The sequence below is a fragment of the Anneissia japonica genome, unplaced genomic scaffold (genome assembly GCF_011630105.1).
Source record: "Anneissia japonica isolate Jap-2015-1 unplaced genomic scaffold, ASM1163010v1 scaffold287869_len1821871_cov162, whole genome shotgun sequence".
Taxonomy (NCBI): Eukaryota; Metazoa; Echinodermata; class Crinoidea; order Comatulida; family Comatulidae; genus Anneissia; species Anneissia japonica.
The window spans coordinates 1,017,288-1,037,422 of record NW_022741034.1 but is presented as its reverse complement, the minus strand read 5'-3'; the positions used below and the strand labels follow the sequence as shown (position 1 = coordinate 1,037,422).

At 33.5% G+C, this 20,135-nt stretch overlaps 3 protein-coding genes across 4 annotated transcripts; 2 read left to right on the top strand and 1 right to left on the bottom strand.

The window, feature by feature from the left end:
* Nucleotides 1–3,481: 3,481 nt before the first annotated feature.
* Nucleotides 3,482–11,441, bottom strand: LOC117118520 (kelch-like protein diablo). Its single transcript, XM_033263145.1, has 7 exons — nt 11,236–11,441; nt 9,423–10,318; nt 9,087–9,233; nt 8,327–8,458; nt 7,356–7,532; nt 5,287–5,433; nt 3,482–4,426 (listed from the first exon to the last, which is right to left on the bottom strand). Exons 2-7 carry the CDS (start codon nt 10,309–10,311, stop codon nt 4,107–4,109), a joined length of 1,812 nt encoding a protein of 603 aa, XP_033119036.1. The 5' UTR covers nt 10,312–10,318; nt 11,236–11,441; the 3' UTR covers nt 3,482–4,106.
* A 2,533-nt stretch (nt 11,442–13,974) lies between these two features.
* Nucleotides 13,975–15,983, top strand: LOC117118462. Of its 2 annotated transcripts, XR_004447044.1 has the most exons (5): nt 13,975–14,290; nt 14,487–14,567; nt 14,677–14,970; nt 15,277–15,442; nt 15,840–15,983. XR_004447044.1 is itself a non-coding variant. In XM_033263052.1 (4 exons), exons 2-4 carry the CDS (start codon nt 14,747–14,749, stop codon nt 15,843–15,845), a joined length of 396 nt encoding a protein of 131 aa, XP_033118943.1. In that variant the 5' UTR covers nt 13,975–14,290; nt 14,677–14,746; the 3' UTR covers nt 15,846–15,983. The 2 variants fall into 2 exon arrangements, 1 of the variants encoding a protein (XP_033118943.1); XM_033263052.1 differs by lacking the exon at nt 14,487–14,567.
* Nucleotides 15,984–16,192: 209 nt separating this feature from the next.
* On the top strand, nt 16,193–19,260 carry LOC117118460 (transmembrane protein 145-like). The gene is made up of 7 exons (XM_033263051.1): nt 16,193–16,233; nt 16,489–16,658; nt 16,980–17,136; nt 17,450–17,570; nt 18,065–18,160; nt 18,319–18,399; nt 18,980–19,260. The coding sequence occupies exons 2-7, from the start codon at nt 16,571–16,573 to the stop codon at nt 19,100–19,102; spliced, it is 666 nt and encodes a 221-aa protein (XP_033118942.1). The 5' UTR covers nt 16,193–16,233; nt 16,489–16,570; the 3' UTR covers nt 19,103–19,260.
* The last annotated feature ends 875 nt before the right edge of the window (nt 19,261–20,135 follow it).

The window sequence follows — 20,135 nt, the reverse complement described above, 5'->3', positions numbered from 1 at the left end:
AAAAAAAGGGGACATGAATATTTTTTGGAAATAGCCTCTAGTTTATGTGTACAAAATTTTCTGCACGTCCGTTCAAAACTGGCGACGCTGGACGTTTTTAAAGTTCTGGTTACAAGAACAACAGTGAGGTTCTGGGGTCAGCCTTGTGCTGACCCAAAAAGTGTTTGCCTATATATGGTCATGATGTGATGTCATGACCATATTTGGTCATGATGTGATGTCATGACCATATTTAGTCTGCACAGGGCTTAAATTTAATGTTAGGGGTGTTTTTCGTATCCTCACAGACAGTATATTTTTAAATCAATGCATATTTTATGTACTTATATTCAACGTAACCCAATATATTTTTAATCCTACCGATACAGATAATAATAGTGGAGTTGAATAGCTTGGTGGTTAAGATGCTTGCCTTCCAATCCCAGGGTCCTGGGTTCAATTCCTGCCAGTTGCAGGACTTTTTCTCACGACCAAAACAATTCCACTCCCTAAATCTCATATTGAGATTTAGTTTGTGTAAAGCATCGTGTGTGTATGTTTGTCTTGTGTAAGGGATTGTCACCTACAAGTAGGACAGTGATATTTTCGCTATTGACAATCCTTGGCACATGTATTGTGTGCCTAAATAAATAAATAAAAAAAATAATAAAAATAAAATACCAATAATTAAAACATGCTAATTAATAAAATGTCTAACTTTCGTTTGAGACAACATAGTATTTTGTCATACAATTTCCCTCCAAAATTTAGGAAATTCAAATCCTTAAAATGTACCCAAAACTTTCAAAATACCTACACAAAGAAGTGTCTTTCCAGATATTTTTAAGGGATATTATGTTGATTAAAGAATATTAGAAGTACAAAATGAAAACAAAATAAACAATTTATGAATGAAAAATAAAGGTTATATACATCATGATTCAGTACTGAGAAAATATGAGTTTGTTTTTGCCTTGAGCTTTGATATTGTGAATTAAAATTGTCTTCTTTCCAAGAAATCCAAGAAGGTTATGGTTTATACCACAGCATTTTCCAGAATACCCTTCGCAACACAGGGTATTAAACAACTGTTTAGACCACACTACAACCAAGCAATCGTAAACTATTACAAAGTAAAAGGTAGACTGGGTTCACAAGAGTAAAATAATTGGAGTAAGCCTAGAAAAGCAGCATGAGGTTCTCCCTTATTCTGGGTTACTCACTCTTTATTGCGCGCCATACCAAATTAAATTTGTATTCCCATACTCCATTTTTTCGGGGTCCTCTCTAAATTTAACTTACTCATTGGTGGAGCTATCCAGAATGAAAACAGTATAAGGGTCTACTAGGCTGGGCTAGCAGCCCTGGGCCCAGGACCAGTGTAGGGTATGCCACCTGTCCCTACCTCTTAATGCCAATAAAACCATGGAATCATCGAGTATTGAGTGGGTTATGATAACTGGCTGTTGCAGTGTCATTTTACAAACTGTCTTTCGTTCGTTAGCTATCCTATGGTAATGGAATTTGATATGTTCGTGGTCTATATGTATTATTATCTGTCTTTGTTGGAAGTCATTGTAATTCTGATGCATGTGATTATATTCCACTTTTATCATATTAAAAAACTATACAAATATAATTTGATTAACTTGCACCAAAATTTATTCATACAGTATCTTTCAAAATGTAATTCTGTATACAGAATCCAAAATGGCATTGAAAATTGTTTGACTTAGATAAAATTTGACTTGCATTGTTAATGGAAAAAAACAATTTGGCATGTAAATTAAATAAGATCGACTTAGAAATTATTCAAGTTAGGTTAGTTTGACTGTATAAAGGAATAATAAAAAAGCAAGCATAAATCCACTATATATGAAAATAAATTTGAAAAAAATGAATATTTTAAAATCAAATACAGAATAAAACACTGATTATCACAATATATTACCTTATTAGGCACAATTATCTTTTTAAAATGCTACCGTATTAATAATAACCACTAAATTAATGAAAAAAGTAAGGTAGTATCAATAAATATTTTATAAATAATATGTAAAATTTGTAATACCAATAAATATTTATATGTTTAATATAACAATTGGTTGCTGTTAATTATGATATAAATAAAAAGTTTCATATGTTTGTCTACAAAGCACAAGTTACCAAGGCCTCTAGCTAGGAACTTCACATTGCATTAATACACCAGTCATGGATCACCTGCAGTGTACTGAGAAGTTGGTTTGTGTCCCTGATCTAAGTGCTAGAGGTAATTTACTCAAAATAAGGCATACCCCTCATTTTTTATGTTAATTTTTTTTTAATTACTTAATACCAACATTGCATAATTCAAGTTGTTTATTTTATTCCATTTAATGTGAGTAATATCAGTGATCATAACAGCTGCACCAATACCTAAGTAAATAATTTATAAATTAGTAAAAACTTGTACTCTGTATTAAACTGACATAAATGCATAAAACTGAAATACCTAAGAAAGTAAATAGTTTATAAATTACTAGAAACTTGCCTCCCTACTCTGTATTAATAACACATAAATATGACATAAATGCATAAAATTTTAAAAATGCATAAGACACAGGATCGCCAAGAGTGTAGAAGTTTTATTTAATGTCGCCCATCAGTATTCCTATGAAATTGATGAATGCTCTTAAATATATAAATCAATTTCCAATATTTGTATACTATTATATTAAATATTATGTTTGTGGCTGACTGTTGGCATAGATCTCCATAATATGCGCTCTATAAGTCAACCATTATTATTATATTTAGGTGTTTATAGTAATAGCATTGCTGTTCATAAACTTGTTAAATGTAGGCATATGCAACATAACAGTGGCAATAATATAGAAAGGTAATCTTGCCATATACAACAAATATTACACCCTGTATCTGAATGCATAAGAATTTAATGCAAAAGTATTAATTATTAAGTATAACAACATTTAAAGATAATATCAACAAAGGCACAATTTTTTTTCACTAGTGGTGAAAATGTTTACAATTTATGATCCACATTTTTTTTGTTAAATATTCATCAATATCAATATAACAACATTAAAAATTGCTTTTTCTCTCTTACAATAAATTAGATAAATATTTGGTAACTATATAGAAGTATAAATAAATTCATCAAACCTATGTCTGTGTAAATATGTATGCATATTTATGCAAATTTCTCAAGGTTTAGGAGTTATACACATTGGATCTAATAGATCATTACACAGTACTGGGATTTCCCCTTTTGCATGAACTACGAGGGTGCTATAGTTAAAGATATACTTTCCCTATTTTTGCTTAAGCTACGAGGGCACTTTAATATAAAATGCATTTTTAAACTTTAAATGGTCATTTCTATGTATAGAAAGTGAAATAATTGTTCATAATTAGTACATTGTCTAGACCTGTGCTACTACAAATGCAACAAGCATAATTTTCAAGACTACATTAGTTATGGGTTTCCACATGCATATTTCGAGTTGTTTACAAAAGAGGTGGAGCTATCGTGTTGTATGTTGGGTACTAACACCTTAACTAAGTTAAGGTTAACATCGTGCGGCGAAAACTACCTATTAATAGGCCTAGAACTGAATGTAAACATTGTAAGAAAGAACGGGAAAATCGCATTTGGTACTGGTGCTACGAAAGATCTGATAGGTAAGTGGAATATTCTGAAATAGAATTTGGTAAAATATAATGGCTTTATAACAAAAATCTTCAGTAACATCCAACCTAAAAAAACTGACTAAATACAGTTGCACGAAAATGAAGTAACTATACATATTTTTGTTGATATACTAGGAACCTTGAATTTAGCATCTGCATGATCTTTTCTTCTAGATGGCTGCAAGCTTTTGAATGAAATCTGATCTTATCATGTGACTGGACCAAGAAGTACAATTGTAACATCTATGTGAATATCTATGGGAAGATGGTACTGCAATACTTGTAACTATCTTTACTTTCTCACAATTACTGTGTTAGCACAAATGCAATTAATTATCCATCTTGAAAATATTTGCATTTGCACCTTTGAATGCTGAAAACACCGTGCACCACACCCTGACACAATGCACCCAATCATACACCCTGTGATTTATAAATTATGGAGGCTCGGGGCAAGAATCTTCGACCTTATCGCGTACCTCCTTCAACTGAACGGCTACGCAGCTAAGCCAGCTGCGGCTCGTAGGCATCTCTCCAATAATTTCCCAAGAGTCTTGTTCCTCCTGGTAGCTCTCGATGGTATCGTGATAGCGATCCCAGCCTTCCTCTCCGCCGAGCACGTAAATTTTTCCGTCGATACTTGCAAGGCCTGGGCGATAGCGACGTTCATTCATGGGCGCGCGGATCTCCCATTCACTCCGTGCTATGTTGAAACGCTCAACTTTGTTGGTGTTCTCTGTCGAAGCGTGCCATCCACCTGGATATAAAAAGTAAAACCAAAAGTCTATCAACTGTCAATATCATCAATGTTTATAAATATACAAACATTTCAATGATATGGATACTATAATGATCACACCAACAAAATAATCATAAAAATAATATAATAAAATAACAATATAAATTGATAATTATAGAACACTTTTTACAATTTTTTTACAGTAATACATCACTCACATGTAGTTTTATTCTTAATAAGTGATAGTGTACATGAAATAAAAGCACTAATTTATAAATTGTGAAAACATTTAAAGAAAATTCTAATTTCTGTAAACCTAATTAATGATAATCTGTTCGGACTACCACTGAAAATCAGCAAACGGTATCACCAAACGCTTACAGGGAGTGGAGTGATTCATTTTACAAACGTTGTATGACACAGCGAGGGCCTGGCTTTATACTAAGAAAATACAGGAAATTAAATTGTAACGTAGAAAATCAAATAAATTACATATTGTGAAAACATTTTAGTCAATTATAACTTTTGTAAACATACACTAGAAAATACAGGAAATTAAATTGTAACATTCTGAATTAATGGGGAAATTCAATTAAAAATATTTGAGAAAGAATTTGACCTTGAAATAGAGAATTTAATTTTAAAAAAATGCTGTCAATTCTTACGTTTGTTAAACAAAGCACAAGAACAACTATAAGAACATGTGATATGCCTAAATATGGTCATGATGACATCACATCATGACCATATATAGGCACATCATGACTGTATTTGGACATACATCAGTTATTTTTTTTGTCAAAAAAATTTATAGAAGTCACCAACTGTCGCAATACCAGGCTTCGCCTAATATGGATAAAATAACGAAAAAAATTAACCTATGACATATATGTATCCGTTGAGGACGACAGCTGCCGAGCCAGATCTAGCAATGGTCATTGGCTGTAACTCTGTCCACTGGTCAGTCCTGGTATCATAGCACTGGACAAGGTCAATACCATCCCCATCCTCTAGAACAGCGCCACCTATAGATGAAGGCAAATACATTTTGCTAATATAAATATACTGTACTGCACCTACAATTTCAGATTATAGTTCTCATACATTGTAATACTTTTGTGCTGATTTGTGATAATTATTGTTTCTGTTTCCGTAGTTATTAAGGAAGCATACCGTAAATGCACGAATAAGCACCACTCTCGAATTTATAAGCGCCGTGCCACTTAATCGAGAGTGTATATTGCACTGTGTGTAAAAAACAGTGTTTTAATGTTAAAATGAATAAATAACCGAAAGGTCCACTGATTAATCTCAGATAAGAAAGTATAATACATACTCCAAGTATTGAAATACACGCCATCGTGTTGGGATTCAATATTTCGACATTAATGAATAAATAACACAATCAAGACATAAGCATTTTTTATAAAGGTTTATTTACGATGACGTAGGACCTATGATAGGCCTACCGTATGGAAAATGTGCAAGATAACATGGGAATGGGCATGGAAAGAACCATGCCAATATATTTTTTATAAGCACTGCTCTCAAATAAGCGCAGCACTGAGGTCTCCAAAAATGTTATAACCGCCGCAGCGCTTATTCGACCATTTACAGTATTTTTGCTGTATGCACTTCCTAAAAATGACACTAATACCATTACTGTACTATTATTATTTTTTTATTAACTATACTTTTCACCTAACCAGAAATGTCAAAAGAGAGATCCAAATGCACTACTTTGAGGTTTGACTATGCAGTAGTTTTTACTGGAATATCAAAAGTCCAGTAGCATTTCAAAATCTCAAGTTTTGACACATTCTTTTAGATAGAGATGAATCTACAATTAATAAGCAAGTTGATATGAGCATGGTCTGTTTTGGTGTTTAGTTACTTTTTTGAAATTTATGTTTGCTTTGGATTTTCTTGTTTCTAATATAATTATGTTGATTAAAAAGGGTTGCTTAGTTCAGTATTATCGGTTCATTAACGCTACCAACATTAAACTATTTTTAAAATGGAACTACAAGAAGAAAATTGTAGTCTAGTAGTACCATTTCCGGCCATCTACATGAGCCACAATCCTAAAATTTGTAGTGGGGGGGCTGAGGTGGACAAGACATCTGTGATAGTACCTCCCTGGGCCCCCTGTACTTTGAATTCCTGGATCACTGCTTTCACAAGTATATGCATGTTACTCTCACCATAATTTGAGAACTGCATTTTTGAAAATCAATGACTAGAGGCCAAATATTCCTTGCTTGAAGTGGTTAAAATCAATAATAATAATTAACTATTGAAATGAAATGACTTAATTAAATCTGATGAATTTCAAATATTTTGACACATAATGTTGTGCCTGCTACCAGCATACTAGAATATTGTTGAATGTTTCCACAAAATTTAGTAGTAGCTATTGTTACACCAGTCTTAAACTAATTCTTAATTCTGATTGGATGTTATAGCCCTAATCCAACCCACACATACAATAATATCCAATCAGAATTAAGAATTGGGTTAAGACGAGTGTAACAATAGCCACTTCCTTAACATAATCATTCATTCTTTGGATTGGATTGGATTTATTTGGTGTAAACTCCAAGGGTAGCCCCACGAAAGTCTAAAAGAAGACTTATTTCCAGTGGGGTCCTTCTGGTGGTGATTGGGCAGAACACTAGGAGACAATACCCTACTGTTTTCTGAAGAGTGTACTGCATTCTTTAACATGCACATGGGCCATAATGCACATGGGACCAATGGCTTAAACGTCTAATCCGAAAGACGGTGCGCTATTGTAACTTGTATTTCAGCCCTCTAGCTGAAACACAAGGAGGCAGCGATGGGAATTTGAACAGGGAACTAGAGATCTCCACGGCTCAGCGCACACACAGTGGCTACCACCAGATTAGTCGACTGAGCTAAGCTGCTCTCTCCACACTAAACTTACCCATAACAAAGAGTTTGCCTTCATGGGATACCACTGCGGGGCTTGTAAGTGCCATCTTCATCGGAGACACAAACGTCCAAGTGTTTGTTGATGGGCTGTACCGCTCGACGGAATCCAGCCTAGCTGACCCTTCCCATCCCCCAACAGCATAGATGTAACCATCGACTGCAGCCACACCTACCAACAAGAAAATGGCAAATTAATTTGTTTATTCAGTCATAATATCAGGGATTTTTTTTTTCTAATTAATTCAGGTAGTACAAAAATAATGAAAATAAATTAACATACAAACCAAAATATTCTTAATAAGTAATACTTTTAACTATTAACCAACATTGAATAGTATTATGAACAATAAGCACAATTAAGTACGAGTTGGAATTATAATATTCTTGCTATAATCATAATAATATATCAAATTGTTTTAATCATGAATGTTTATTGTACTGTTTCAATATATTTGAATGTTTTTATAGTGATTTTATATTGTATCGTATTTATTTCAATTTCGATTTACTTTTTAAAAAAAATTTTTTTTTTCATATTTACATGTGTAATTACATTAGAAAAAATTAATGCAAGTATAAGCCTATAACAATGTATGAAAATGAGATGTAAGACATTATATTGGAAGCAAAGCTTTTAGCATGTAACCCTTATAAATGATGAGATAATTAATTCTTAACAGGAGAAAAAAACTCTAGATTCAAAACTATGCCTCGCCGGACACCATCCCTGTATTTCTGAGTCAAGGTTTCAGGGCCAAAATGAAGGAAGCTCGTACAAGTCAAATTTATGCTCCCTGGCATTGCCATTTACGTTGTTGAATGAAATGAAAATAAATAGATAAAATTCATAAACATAGAATACAGGTAATATTTGAATGAAAAATAACCATATGTATGTTTGAAATGTGCAGGCTGATAATAAGGGACTATATAGCTGTATTTTGTTGTTGAAAGTATACACACCTAGTTCAGACCGCGGATAGTTCATGGGGGAAACTTGTGCCCAATTGTCACAAGACGGGTCGTATCGCCAAACATCCTTGCTTGCTGATCCGTCTGGAAATTCCCCGCCAGCTAAGTACAGAATACTGCTTCCTGAAAAACATGCACATTACTTTTGTTATAATCAATTCAACTAGTACTTGTGATTCACAACAAGGAAATGCAACATTTCCTCACATATTTCACACATAAATCAATTCATGTATGGACAATAACTACTTTTGATTCATTGTACATCATCACAAAGATTAAAGATTTTGTTTCTCTTTTCAGCACTGTGAAAGGTTTAAATTCTTATATTTTGGATGTTTTGTCTCAATGGGATCAACAATAAATATCTTATAAACAAGCTCCCAAATTCTGCAATCTTTCCCTTATTAATGTGTTTACTTACCACATCTTTAATGAAATTATTATAAATTTCTCTGAATCAGGTCACAAATATTCTTAAAGATATCAATGTATTCAAATATTCATTCAATTTTTTCCTTCATATTGATAGATATAAGATTAGAAATTATTCCATGTTAGCTATTTATAGTTATTTACTTTATTTATTTTAATAATATTTTATGGGGGCGGTGCATCCAGCCAGACCTGATCAATTTGGACCCTCAGCACATACAATACGAAAGTATAAAACACCAAAGTTAAACAAGATCTTTAATATTATGAAAATAAATTTAATTCAGTATTATATTTGACATCATAATATTATTACCTGACACAACCAGGCCATGCTTGCTGACTGCAAAAGGCAAGCAGGCCAACGTCCGCCATTGGTTGGTATGTGGGTCAAATGTCTCCACACTTCTTAACACCACTTTATCATCTTCTCCACCGACTGCTATTATGACCTCACAGGTTCCTTAAAAATAAAAAAAATAAAATTATATAATACAATATGGGAGCCAAAATTTGCCAGTTAAAATATGTTTTATAAAATATATTTATATACCATATCTAATTTCAGAAGGGTCCTACAAGGGCTGTGAAAAAGAATTTATATATTATATACAGTATTAGCCTTGACTACTACTGTATGCCATTCACTAACCTGTAGATCTGCGAGGTCTAGTGCGTGGGCTGTAAAGCTCTGCTCTACGATCCTGCAATAAATGATAGTTCTTAGCCTCCTCCACTAACTGTCGACATCTTTGCGAGTGCATAATAACGTTTCGGCTCTCAACACAGTCATGTAGAAAATACACACTCATGAGAGGCAGTCGTATGTGTTCAAATGCTTTCTCGATGTCACTTTGTCGACTCTCAGAATCCATATCAAACCAGCGCATCACTGCCTCAAAGACCTCTTCCTCCTGATCAATGCAGAGATAGTCATCAGAGATGAACTCGATAACCTTTGAACAAGGAAGGTTAAAGAAATCTTCTGTGTTCGAGACGTGCTTGAAGTGTTTTAGAACAAACGTTTTTGAAAGTTCCTGCAGCGGAGTACAAGCATGAGCCTCTGCGAAACAGTGGATCCCAAGGCAATTTGTTGCATCCATGTGGCGTTGCATAAACCGACAACAGGCATCGCGCACAGCGAGCACACCAAGAAGATTAGCAGCCGAGAGTAGAGATTGCACATTCGACTTTGTGATCATGATTTCCGAGGTGTATGCAAAGTCCACTAGAAGACTCACTATACTCGATTCAACACCGTTCAGGGAAACGCGCTCTTGACGACTCTCAGCCAGCTCGCCAGAAAACATTGCACGGAAATAGGTACTAAAGGATGCTAACAAAGCTCTGTGGCACGGAAAGTCTTGCCCATCCACACAAAGTATAACATCACACATTAATCCTGATTGACGAAGCTCGCTAAATCCGGTTAGGACGTGGGTCGAATGAGAATGCTCAACAAAGTGGTAGTCTTCTGGTGGGATGTCAGCTGCATCATCCTCATTGGTATTCTCCTTTAGATGTGGGCCGTGAGATGCCATTCTTTCTCTGAAGAAAAAAATTTCAATGAACTCTAAACTATATGAAATGTAAAATACTATTATTGTGCTATTTTCAAGGAAAATATAAATCGATTAAAAAAAAAAACTGTTTTACCCTAATTTGGAACAAGAGGTCGAACGGTAGGCCTACTAATAATATGCCGATCTGGATTGGATACGGTCCACCATTAACGGAGTCAAATGGCCTATCCAAATAACATTATTTTAGTTGCCAATTCCTAATATTCTGGTCTATAAAAGCAAATTTTTGACCATACTAAACCATAAAAACTCTCCCCTTGAAACTACAAGGGATTTTTTATTCCAGTCTGTCGACCGAGGCTCTAGTCCGGCCTTTGGTTCAGACCCCTCTGTTTGATATTTCGGACCCTCTGTTGACAAATTTCTGGCGCTGCCACTGCTTTCACACACAATTGTGAATTGCGATTGTAAGCTATTGGATGTCAAAATTGCTACAACTGATCGCATGCGATGCTAGTCCGAAGAGAGCTAGTATATGTGTTCACACAGGACATAGAGCCAACAGCTACGTCTCTAAACAGCACTGCAAATGATGGATTTGAACCGGGATCACTAGGGACAAAAGTCCTGACATGATCTCAACGGTTCAGTGCACACAGTACCAGGGAGGTTAATAACAGATTGAGCTATGCTGCTCTCTCTCTCTCTCTCTGTTGTTAAGTCCTTGTATTAGGGGCATTCAGAAAGCTTATTAAAATTCCTTTTAAAATGAAGTGCCTCCTCCAGAATCTAACTTCATCAAAACAAAACACATAATATGTGGCGTCCAGAAAGACGCTAAGTTTATACTTATGTTTCAAGATGATACGTGCATATTGACTCAACGTGGACCCAAATTAACCTACGACTTTTACGTATGTTATTGTTAAGTCTATGACTTACATTATATGTGGTCTTGGTCCCAGCCCTTGAAAACCATTTTCGCATTTCACCAGTGAAACAGATACACAAGCTTCTGTAAGATCTCCAGCATTTTTCAGGCTATACAATGATGGGTTTACTAAGCCTACCGCGCTGCTGACAATACTTGAAAGACTGTCTTTGCTTCGGTGTTACTTAATGGATGGATGCCGTGAATCAGTAATGCAGTGCTGGGGGCGCTATTTCAAATACAGAACAACAGTAAACATGTATGATAATTATTGTGGAAATTGATAAATTTAGCAAATCATTGTCTAAAAACCTGTGGAAAGAAAGGTCAGTATTATTGCATACCTCTACCTCATAAGTAATCTTTTGTGTCGTTGTGTTTTGATTTTTTTATGTGCTTATCTGTATCTTAATAACGTAATAATTTGTTAACTCTAAAAATAGTATTACAGTATTACTACAGTAATGTTGTTTTTTATTTAGTGGATTTTGAACAACAATACAGTACTGAATACTGTTATTGTATAATTGTTTTGTATAACTTTTAGTTTCTTTTAGTTTAGTTGTTTTTTCTTTCTCATTGAACGCACCGAAATGTGTGCTACTGAAACAAAAGTGTATGTTCAGTTGAATAAATAAATAAAAGATGAGTATTTAGGAGCCATACCTATTACCCATTATTAATAAGAAGAAGAAGAATAATAATAACAATAATAATAATAATAATAATAATAGTAATAATAAAATGATAATCATGTTATTTTTATCCTTAAAAATAACTATTAGTAGGGCTATTATTAGCATTATCGTTATCATTATCAATTATTATTATTATTGCTGTTGTTTGTTATTGTTATCGTTATTAATTGTTATTATTGTTGTTGTTATTACATTATCATTATATTCTCATTATTACTATTACAGTATGATGAATTATTATACAGATACAGATACGCACAGGAGATAAACTTTTCTTCCTTTTCATCGGAAATTACATGGTCGAAAAGATATTTCTCGTTCTCCTGAAGACATGATACAAGTATTTTTTTTTTTAAATACAAGTTACATTTTAGTTTCAATAATTTTATAATTCGAGTGCCTATATTTGAAGATTTGCATTAAAGTTTCTGATTCTAATTTTACCTATACAGTAAATTATGTTTTTCTTTATTTAATGGTGATCATTTCTGCGCCGTCGGCCATTAAAAAAAAAAACCAACATAATAAGTACCAACTATTTTTCTCATTATTATTTTTCACTTATGATACAAGAATTGATTACTAATGCCGTGTTATAGGCCTATATGTTGATTGTTGTTGCCTCAACATCCAGGCCTATCTCAAAATTTTAACCGCCTAATCATATTTCTCAATCAGAATTATTGTTATAAAGATGCTTTGAGAAGTGACAACATTGTGTCCAGTGGATGCAAATTATTTGAATGATAGACTGCTTATTATTGCATGGGATCGCGGATGCGTGAGAATCTGCACTTTTGATTGTCAGATTATGGTTTCGATATTTTTTCTAATCAATGATTGCAAAAATCAAACCATGACTGAATACCTTAGAAACTCAGGGTGTTCGATATTTCGTATTAGGCCTAAGTATTTAGTGGACGGAGGTCAAATACCGTATTAATTTTACAGCAGGTGATAGCTTTGTATTCATTTCTCTATGTAATTAATATTGTATACAAACAAAATTAATGTTAACGTAGGAGAAAGATCTGACTGACATTTGGAAAATTTATTAGCCTTCTTTAGAAAGAGAGTACATTTCCGAGCAAAACAAGATTTTCCAGGCGATGGAATTCAGATTTCTGTATTTTTGCGACCATTATTTTTGTTTTCGTACCATATTATTATTATTATTATTATTATTATTATTATTATTATTATTATTATTATTATTATTATTATTATTATTATTATTATTCTTGATAAATTGATTCGTTCTCCATTTTATCGCGTGTGTTACCAAGGATACTAGACACTGGTGTTACTGTGGTTACGCGTCAGTCCGCATCGGCGTATTGTTTCTGATTCGCTAGTTAAGGAAACGCGTGAACCAGCGTGAACTATTGAATTTGTGGACACTAAAGTTTTGATTTTGCAAAATGATCTACCTCTACGAAAATTAATATTTTAACAACTTAACCTAAGAATCAAAATTAATAGCATTACTGAACATTTTTATATGAGTACATGGAATTCATCTTGATTATTTTTAATGGAATTTACACTTTTAATTTGTCACGGTCGTATAGTAAATATGCGAGACAGGATCGGAAACTGTTGCATGTTCCGACGTGCGCAGAAGAGGATGAGAATGAACAATGCTTGCGCAGATGTTCACGCGCGTGCCAAAACACGTCATAAGTTTCATTGTTCTTGCCTAGCAGCAATGGAACAAAAGCATTCGATTCGAACACGGAAAGGTATATATACCCTCATTTTTTAGTTGTTTTCTCAGAAACTTGTTTTATTGCTGAATAAGTTTTACAACTGATATTTATATCTACTGCTCAATCGAACTGCTTTTTCTGTGAACACCAGTGAAAAAAATCATGAAAATGAATGTTTTACCACTTGTGTTTGCATTGCTTGCTCTTAATTTACCGTCAACAAACGCCAAACATCTGGATGGCGTTATTAATTCTGGACAGGTATTTATAACCTATGTAATTTGTATATCATACAATACAATACAATTGGTGTTAAGCCACATGATGGTAGTAGTATCACCAAAACACGAATGGGTTTCTTAGAATTTTGAGGACTTATGTTTAATTGACATAGGCATGATAAATTGACATAGGCATGATAATAAACACATATTAAAGCAACAAGAAACGTCTAGGCCCTAGCCTAGCGGTGTTCGTGAACGTTTTATGAATGGTTCAGTGATACACAGTAGGCCCTAGTTAGCATGTATTATATGGTCTACTATTTATAGTCAAATCAATAATTATTTTATTGTTTGTAGAACTTCGTGTTTCTGACACGTTTTGTCTTCCAACCTAACGAATATGGCGAAATGGACTACACTTTCACATATCCAACGGTAAGTAACTTGGGATTTCAATTTATATGCCTACCTTTTAATTTAAACTTTGTTTATGCATATTCGTATTAACTTTATGTTCAATTCTTTATTCAAATTTACCCGAACAACTAATTATTTTATAAATTATATTTGTTTGAATTTAGAATAAAATTATAATAAATATATATATATTTGTTTGATGTTATTATCGTAGACCGAATGTTGCTACCAAATGCTCATATTCAATGATGAACCGAAACAATGGCCATACATCAGAGAACATGAGGACCAACTGGTAATTACTATTAAAATTATAAACAATTTTGTAATCATGGTTGGAATTCTAGATTATGTTTAATTATTATTATTATTAGCATTGTTTTTGTTTTTTTTGTTTTTGTTAGGATTGCTTTGACAGGAAAGAGTTGATTCCTAGTTACTACAATGGCAAAGTGACCCTCAGTACCTCTCAGAATGGACCTTTCCGCTAAGCCCCGCCCATTGGATATTGTTGCTAAGGTCCCACAAGACGACAGTGTTAAAACATACGCGAACACGTGCGTTTGTGGGACAACACGTGTGTTTGTAAGACGCGCGCGTATCCCTAGCGTTGTTCTGATTAGTCAGTTGTTAAGTTTGATTGACACTCCGGAAAGGTCTATTGTGAGATACGGATCAATTATAACACTGGACAAGGGGTAGGAATAAATTTGTTTTTGTTTCATTGAGCCATTAATAATGGCCTTGTGTTTCCATTATAGTTCTTAATACGTTACATTGTTATATTCTGTGCTATTTTTATACATCACATCTTCAAAGAGTGGGTCAATATGTTACAAAATCAAATTATTATTCGTTTTTGTTATTTTCATCACCATCATCATCATCATCATCATCATCATCACCAACATCATCATTGTCACCATTATCGTCGTCGTCACGCATTAAAGCAGCAAGTTATAAGTGTTTAAATTACTTAATAATTATGGTTAATTCAATTTCAGGAATTTTACTGTCACGGTAAACGTCACTTTGACGTCACCAAGGAACGTTGGTGGTACATTGCCATCGCACATTGCGGTGGAGATGGAATTAACAGCTTCAAGTACAACATCGATTTGTATAATGGCAAGACAGCATTTGACCGCCACTTCTCAGCTGACGAACGATGTAAGTAAAGCTATGTTATAAATCTTCCGTGTGATTATTGGTTTGAATGGGGTATAAAGGTATAGACCGACTGTATTTATGGTTTGATGCTTACTGTCAACAGATATCCTTCAAACTGACATAGCATTTATTGGATTTTACTTGGCCATCAGCGGGTGCCTTCTAAAGTGCAGAAGTAAGTTTAAATGCTATTTTTGACCTTGAAAAGCACAACCCGCAATCAATTGTTTTTGGTATAATACATTGAATTTTTTTTTTTTAGTTTAGCCGTGCTGACTGGTGGAGGAAATTTTACTTTAAATGGGTTCTTGCAACTTATCCAGGAAACACGCGAAGGGGAAACAACTGTTAAGTATGTCGAAAGACATTTCATAAAATGTTTTATTTGTTTTTATAGAGGTGATGCTCCAGCGCCAAATGTTAAACAGCACTTACCGACTATTTTGCTACTCCTGCTACCTGCAGACAATCAGCCTTCTTTTCCAGACAATTGCTCTAGGAAAGTTTGCCAATAATGGTGTTGGAATTGAACCCCTACGAAGATTTGGTAAGTTGGGTCAACATCAGTGTTACTATAACGCCGACAATCTAATGTGTAAAATTATGTTTTTCACAAATTTTCTGAAGGTAAACATGCAGAAAACATCATGAAATTATTATGGTACTAACTGATCGAATACTAACTACATCGTGCCTTTATTCCCTTCTCCAGGCGAAATGGTTTCATCTACATCGACTCTCCTATTTGTTCTGTTGCTTATCTTGATTGCTAAAGGATACACCGTCACTCGGTGCGTGAAAAACCTGCCTTTACCACAGTTGTACTAAAGTCTTTACGAATAATCACTCGGGATACCACAACTATTTTACCTTTGGCTATAGATATCTTGTGGTAAATCCTTTATAATTCAACAAAATTGAACTGCTCATCGCAATGAAAGGAATAATGCACATGTGTTTGCCAATTAAAAAATAAAATTATTGCTAATTACAACATGTGGGATTCAACTAAATCTTATTATTCAAAATTTCTTCTTATTTTACAGCGCTCGCTTGAGACCTGTCACCAGTCTTAAAATTGCGGTCTTTACTTGTTTTTACTTCTTTGCTTATTTTGGACTTTACGCCATGCAAGAACTGATCTATGACCCGCGTGATGTTGTTAACAAATATGATTCGTTTGCCGGACTTGGAATTATCGTCTTGCATTTTATCGGTACGTCTAAGTTTATATTATATTAAGAAGTATATTCTCTCCCAATGAGACACATATCGAAGCATTTTTTTCCCGCTAATTTACCAAATTCTTACGACTAACGCAAGTTCTTAAATTCATTACTAGCCAATTAGATGTTATTAAACCATAAACTAATTCCTCCATGATTAAACTAAAGTGTACTCATTTATTTTGTCGGGCTTCCTAAATGTTGCCATTAAGAACTAACATTTTGAGTGAGTATTATTATATTCGACTATTGGGAACAACGGAAAAACAATTGGCGGGTAAATAACACTAATTCTCATCATGTTATTTCAGGACTGGCGTGGATGTACTACGCTTGTTTCTTCACCATCAAACATTACCGCGGGAAGGCTGTGTTCTACATTCCTTTCATCAGTATCTTTACACTCTGGTTTCTGGCTAGTCCCATCATCATCTGGATGTCCAATAATTTCCTTGCAAAATGGGAACGGTGAGCCCTGATTTTTTTTTACTTTTCAAATCTTTTCATATGAACATGAATTTGAAATAGTTTTACCGCTTGAAGAATGTAATAATATATAATTCTAAGTGCAGTGTTATGGTTGCTTTAAGAAATTGTTTAGAATAGGCCTGCTTTTAAAATTACTTATTGTATATTATGTTACCGTATGCATTTAGTATGCTAATTTATTTTGTATGCAATACATCTATACAAACAGGTTTTTGTTGTTATTTGTTGATGACAATAAATACTTTCTAATTCTGATAAATAATATTTAAATGTTCGTATTTTGCTTCTAAAGAGCTAAAATCGTTAATGGATTTGAGATGACTGTAATGTTTTATGGACATGTGGTATTTCTTCTATTGACCCGACCTGATGCCAACAACCAATACTTTCCATTCCATCTGAAAGTAAACATGGTAATGAATTAATCTTATTTAGTTCAACATTCTAATTGTTTTCCTTTTTTGTTGGTGTTTTCCGTTGTTCATTTTTCTTTGTCTCTTCTTCTTATTTGTTTAATTTTTTATTCAACTACTTTTGGACATTTCCTGAAAGCGGATAGAGACCTAGTATATCAATCAATCAACAAATAAATCAATCAAGTTTACTCACCCCAATACACCTTCAGGAGAAAAACATTCAAATTTACAATAAAACAGAGATTCAATAAAATATAATAATACAGCACATACAAAAGAAATGTCGCAACAAATTTATTAAATACACTGTTAAAATTATATAATCCATTCAAAAAGGTCTTAACAAATTAACTAAATTAAGTTTAGTTAATTAAATCAGTAACTAAAATTAACTAAAATCATTACTATACAAGTCTACATCAAATTACGATTACCTATATATCAATTTTGGTTACCCAAATCATGTTATCTGTTATAAATGCATAAAACAGGTTGGAATAATGAATGATGACGATGTTGTTTGCGATGAAGAAAAACCCAAACCACCAATGTTTTCATCATTGTTCAATGCCTCCCAAGTTAAATACGTAAGTAAATTACAACGTATAATTAATTTGCCAAAGAATAAAGGAATACGGTATATATACATTAAAATTAATCAGTCTTTATACTAAATAAATAAATTTGCCTGAAGAATAAAAATAATCAGTCTTTATAAACCAAAAATGACTTTCCATATCGACAGGTAATGGACTCTGAATGCCAAGAAACTATTTATGAATCACCGGTCGTACCAATCAACTTCAACAGGCATACCTCTAACGAGGTTGGTGTTTTTGCAAAATTAAGATAGTCCTAGGCCTAGCATTCACAACGAAATGATAACGAATGATTTATTCAATTCGTCACATTTTACTTTCGTTAATCATTCCTGTTTTGTACGCGATAACAAATACGCATATTCCAGACGATCTTGCCTCGAGGCCCTGAATGTTTGGCATGAGATAGTTTAAATTCTGATAAAATGTGCTTTAAAATGATATCCATCTTTCTACTTAGAATGAGATTTGTAAAACGGATAGGCCTAAGCCGTCAGATAAACGGGGTCCAACTTAAAAAACATACCGTATTTAATGACGTAACAACATTCGTTAACGTTTTCGTAATATTTCGAATTTCTATTTTAAATGCTGATATTGTTAATTTTGTTTCAAATCATGTTTATTTTGGTTCAGTGAACACTCCTTTTAAGCTGGCAATTTGCAACAGGACGCCAAGAGTCTCTAATGTTAACCCATGCGAAATGCCTATATAATTAATATCTACCCAATATATATCAGTTTATTTTATTTTTTTTTAGTATGAAGCAAAAGCTTGATAAATTCAACATATTTGATTTATTGTAGGATGTTGCAGTGGACAACTTGCCTTCATCTGGGACTGTCAAACTCTGCCTGTCTGACAAAGAGGCAGATCTTCTACCCAAAGGCCGCTTTATCCTAGTCAAAGCCTTTGTTGAGGATAACTGAATTCATAATAATTTATAGAGAAGTTTTTTATTATAACACTGGGGAATTTATGCATTCATTTGCAGCAATTTGGAATTCACGTATTACTCTCAGTCTATTGAATGTATCTGACTTATTTAAATAAAAATTTATCTGACTCAAAAAATATTGTTGAAATAAATACATAATTTACTAATAAAAATTTTACATATTAGATTATAGAAAGGAGTTACTTGATTCATTATGCTGTTTATAAATATCCACTACATTATTTTTTTTATAATTGTGTTAATTCGGAAAAAATATTAACTTCGTGCGTTGTAATAATATTAATATCTTATCAAGAATCGTCATAATTTCATACTTGACATTTATTATTATCATTATTAGCATCATCAGGAAGTAAAGAGACACTAGCACTATTAGCGAGTGTGTTTACAGTAATTTGAAAGGAGTATGGAACACAACCAGGATGTACGTCACCTGATTGTAGGTTTGGAGATAGAGAGCGTTGTTAGAGTAAAATTGTCATTAGAAATATTCAAGGTAGGAGGGGGAGTAGATAGTTGGTCACAAGGAATCTATTATGATGACAATCATCGTAACTATTTGAATAGTGGCACATTTCTTGTGCACTGCAGAAACATATTACTTATAATCACGTACACTATTGTTGTTACAGCGTTTTTTTTTTTTGTTTTTTTTATTTTTTTATAGCCTTATTATTTTTATAGTTTTTTTTTTTTAAACATGAGTAGACACTAAAATCACGAGCCTTTGACACCCCTAAATTGTTATAGTTTACAGGGCCCTGGACCGCTTCCAAGATTTTGAGCGACGCCCGACCACGCCCACTTACGTTTCGTCGGGGACACTTAAACTTCTCCCCCCCCCCCTCTTAGGGTCACCCCGGGCAAATTCTGGCGCAACCCCTGACTGTACTTTGTCTTTTTGTGTGCAACATTTTAATGTTTAATTATTGGAAGATGTAAAATTTCATGTAAGTATTTAATCTTGACAGACTTGTTGGTTGTCCAGATTCTAGATCTGCAAT

Coding starts and splice junctions, on each gene's coding strand:
- LOC117118520 (XM_033263145.1), bottom strand. CDS start 10,311: ATGGCATCTCACGGCCCACATCTAAAGGAGAATACCAATGAGGATGAT. Junction 9,234..9,422: donor TAGACCTCGCAGATCTACAG/GTTAGTGAATGG, acceptor TTTATTTTTAAG/GAACCTGTGAGGTCATAATA. Junction 5,434..7,355: donor AGGCAAACTCTTTGTTATGG/GTAAGTTTAGTG, acceptor CTTCATCTATAG/GTGGCGCTGTTCTAGAGGAT.
- LOC117118462 (XM_033263052.1), top strand. CDS start 14,747: ATGGACCTTTCCGCTAAGCCCCGCCCATTGGATATTGTTGCTAAGGTC. Junction 14,971..15,276: donor ATTATAACACTGGACAAGGG/GTAGGAATAAAT, acceptor ATTCAATTTCAG/GAATTTTACTGTCACGGTAA.
- LOC117118460 (XM_033263051.1), top strand. CDS start 16,571: ATGCAAGAACTGATCTATGACCCGCGTGATGTTGTTAACAAATATGAT. Junction 17,137..17,449: donor TTCCTTGCAAAATGGGAACG/GTGAGCCCTGAT, acceptor TTGCTTCTAAAG/AGCTAAAATCGTTAATGGAT. Junction 18,400..18,979: donor ACAGGCATACCTCTAACGAG/GTTGGTGTTTTT, acceptor GATTTATTGTAG/GATGTTGCAGTGGACAACTT.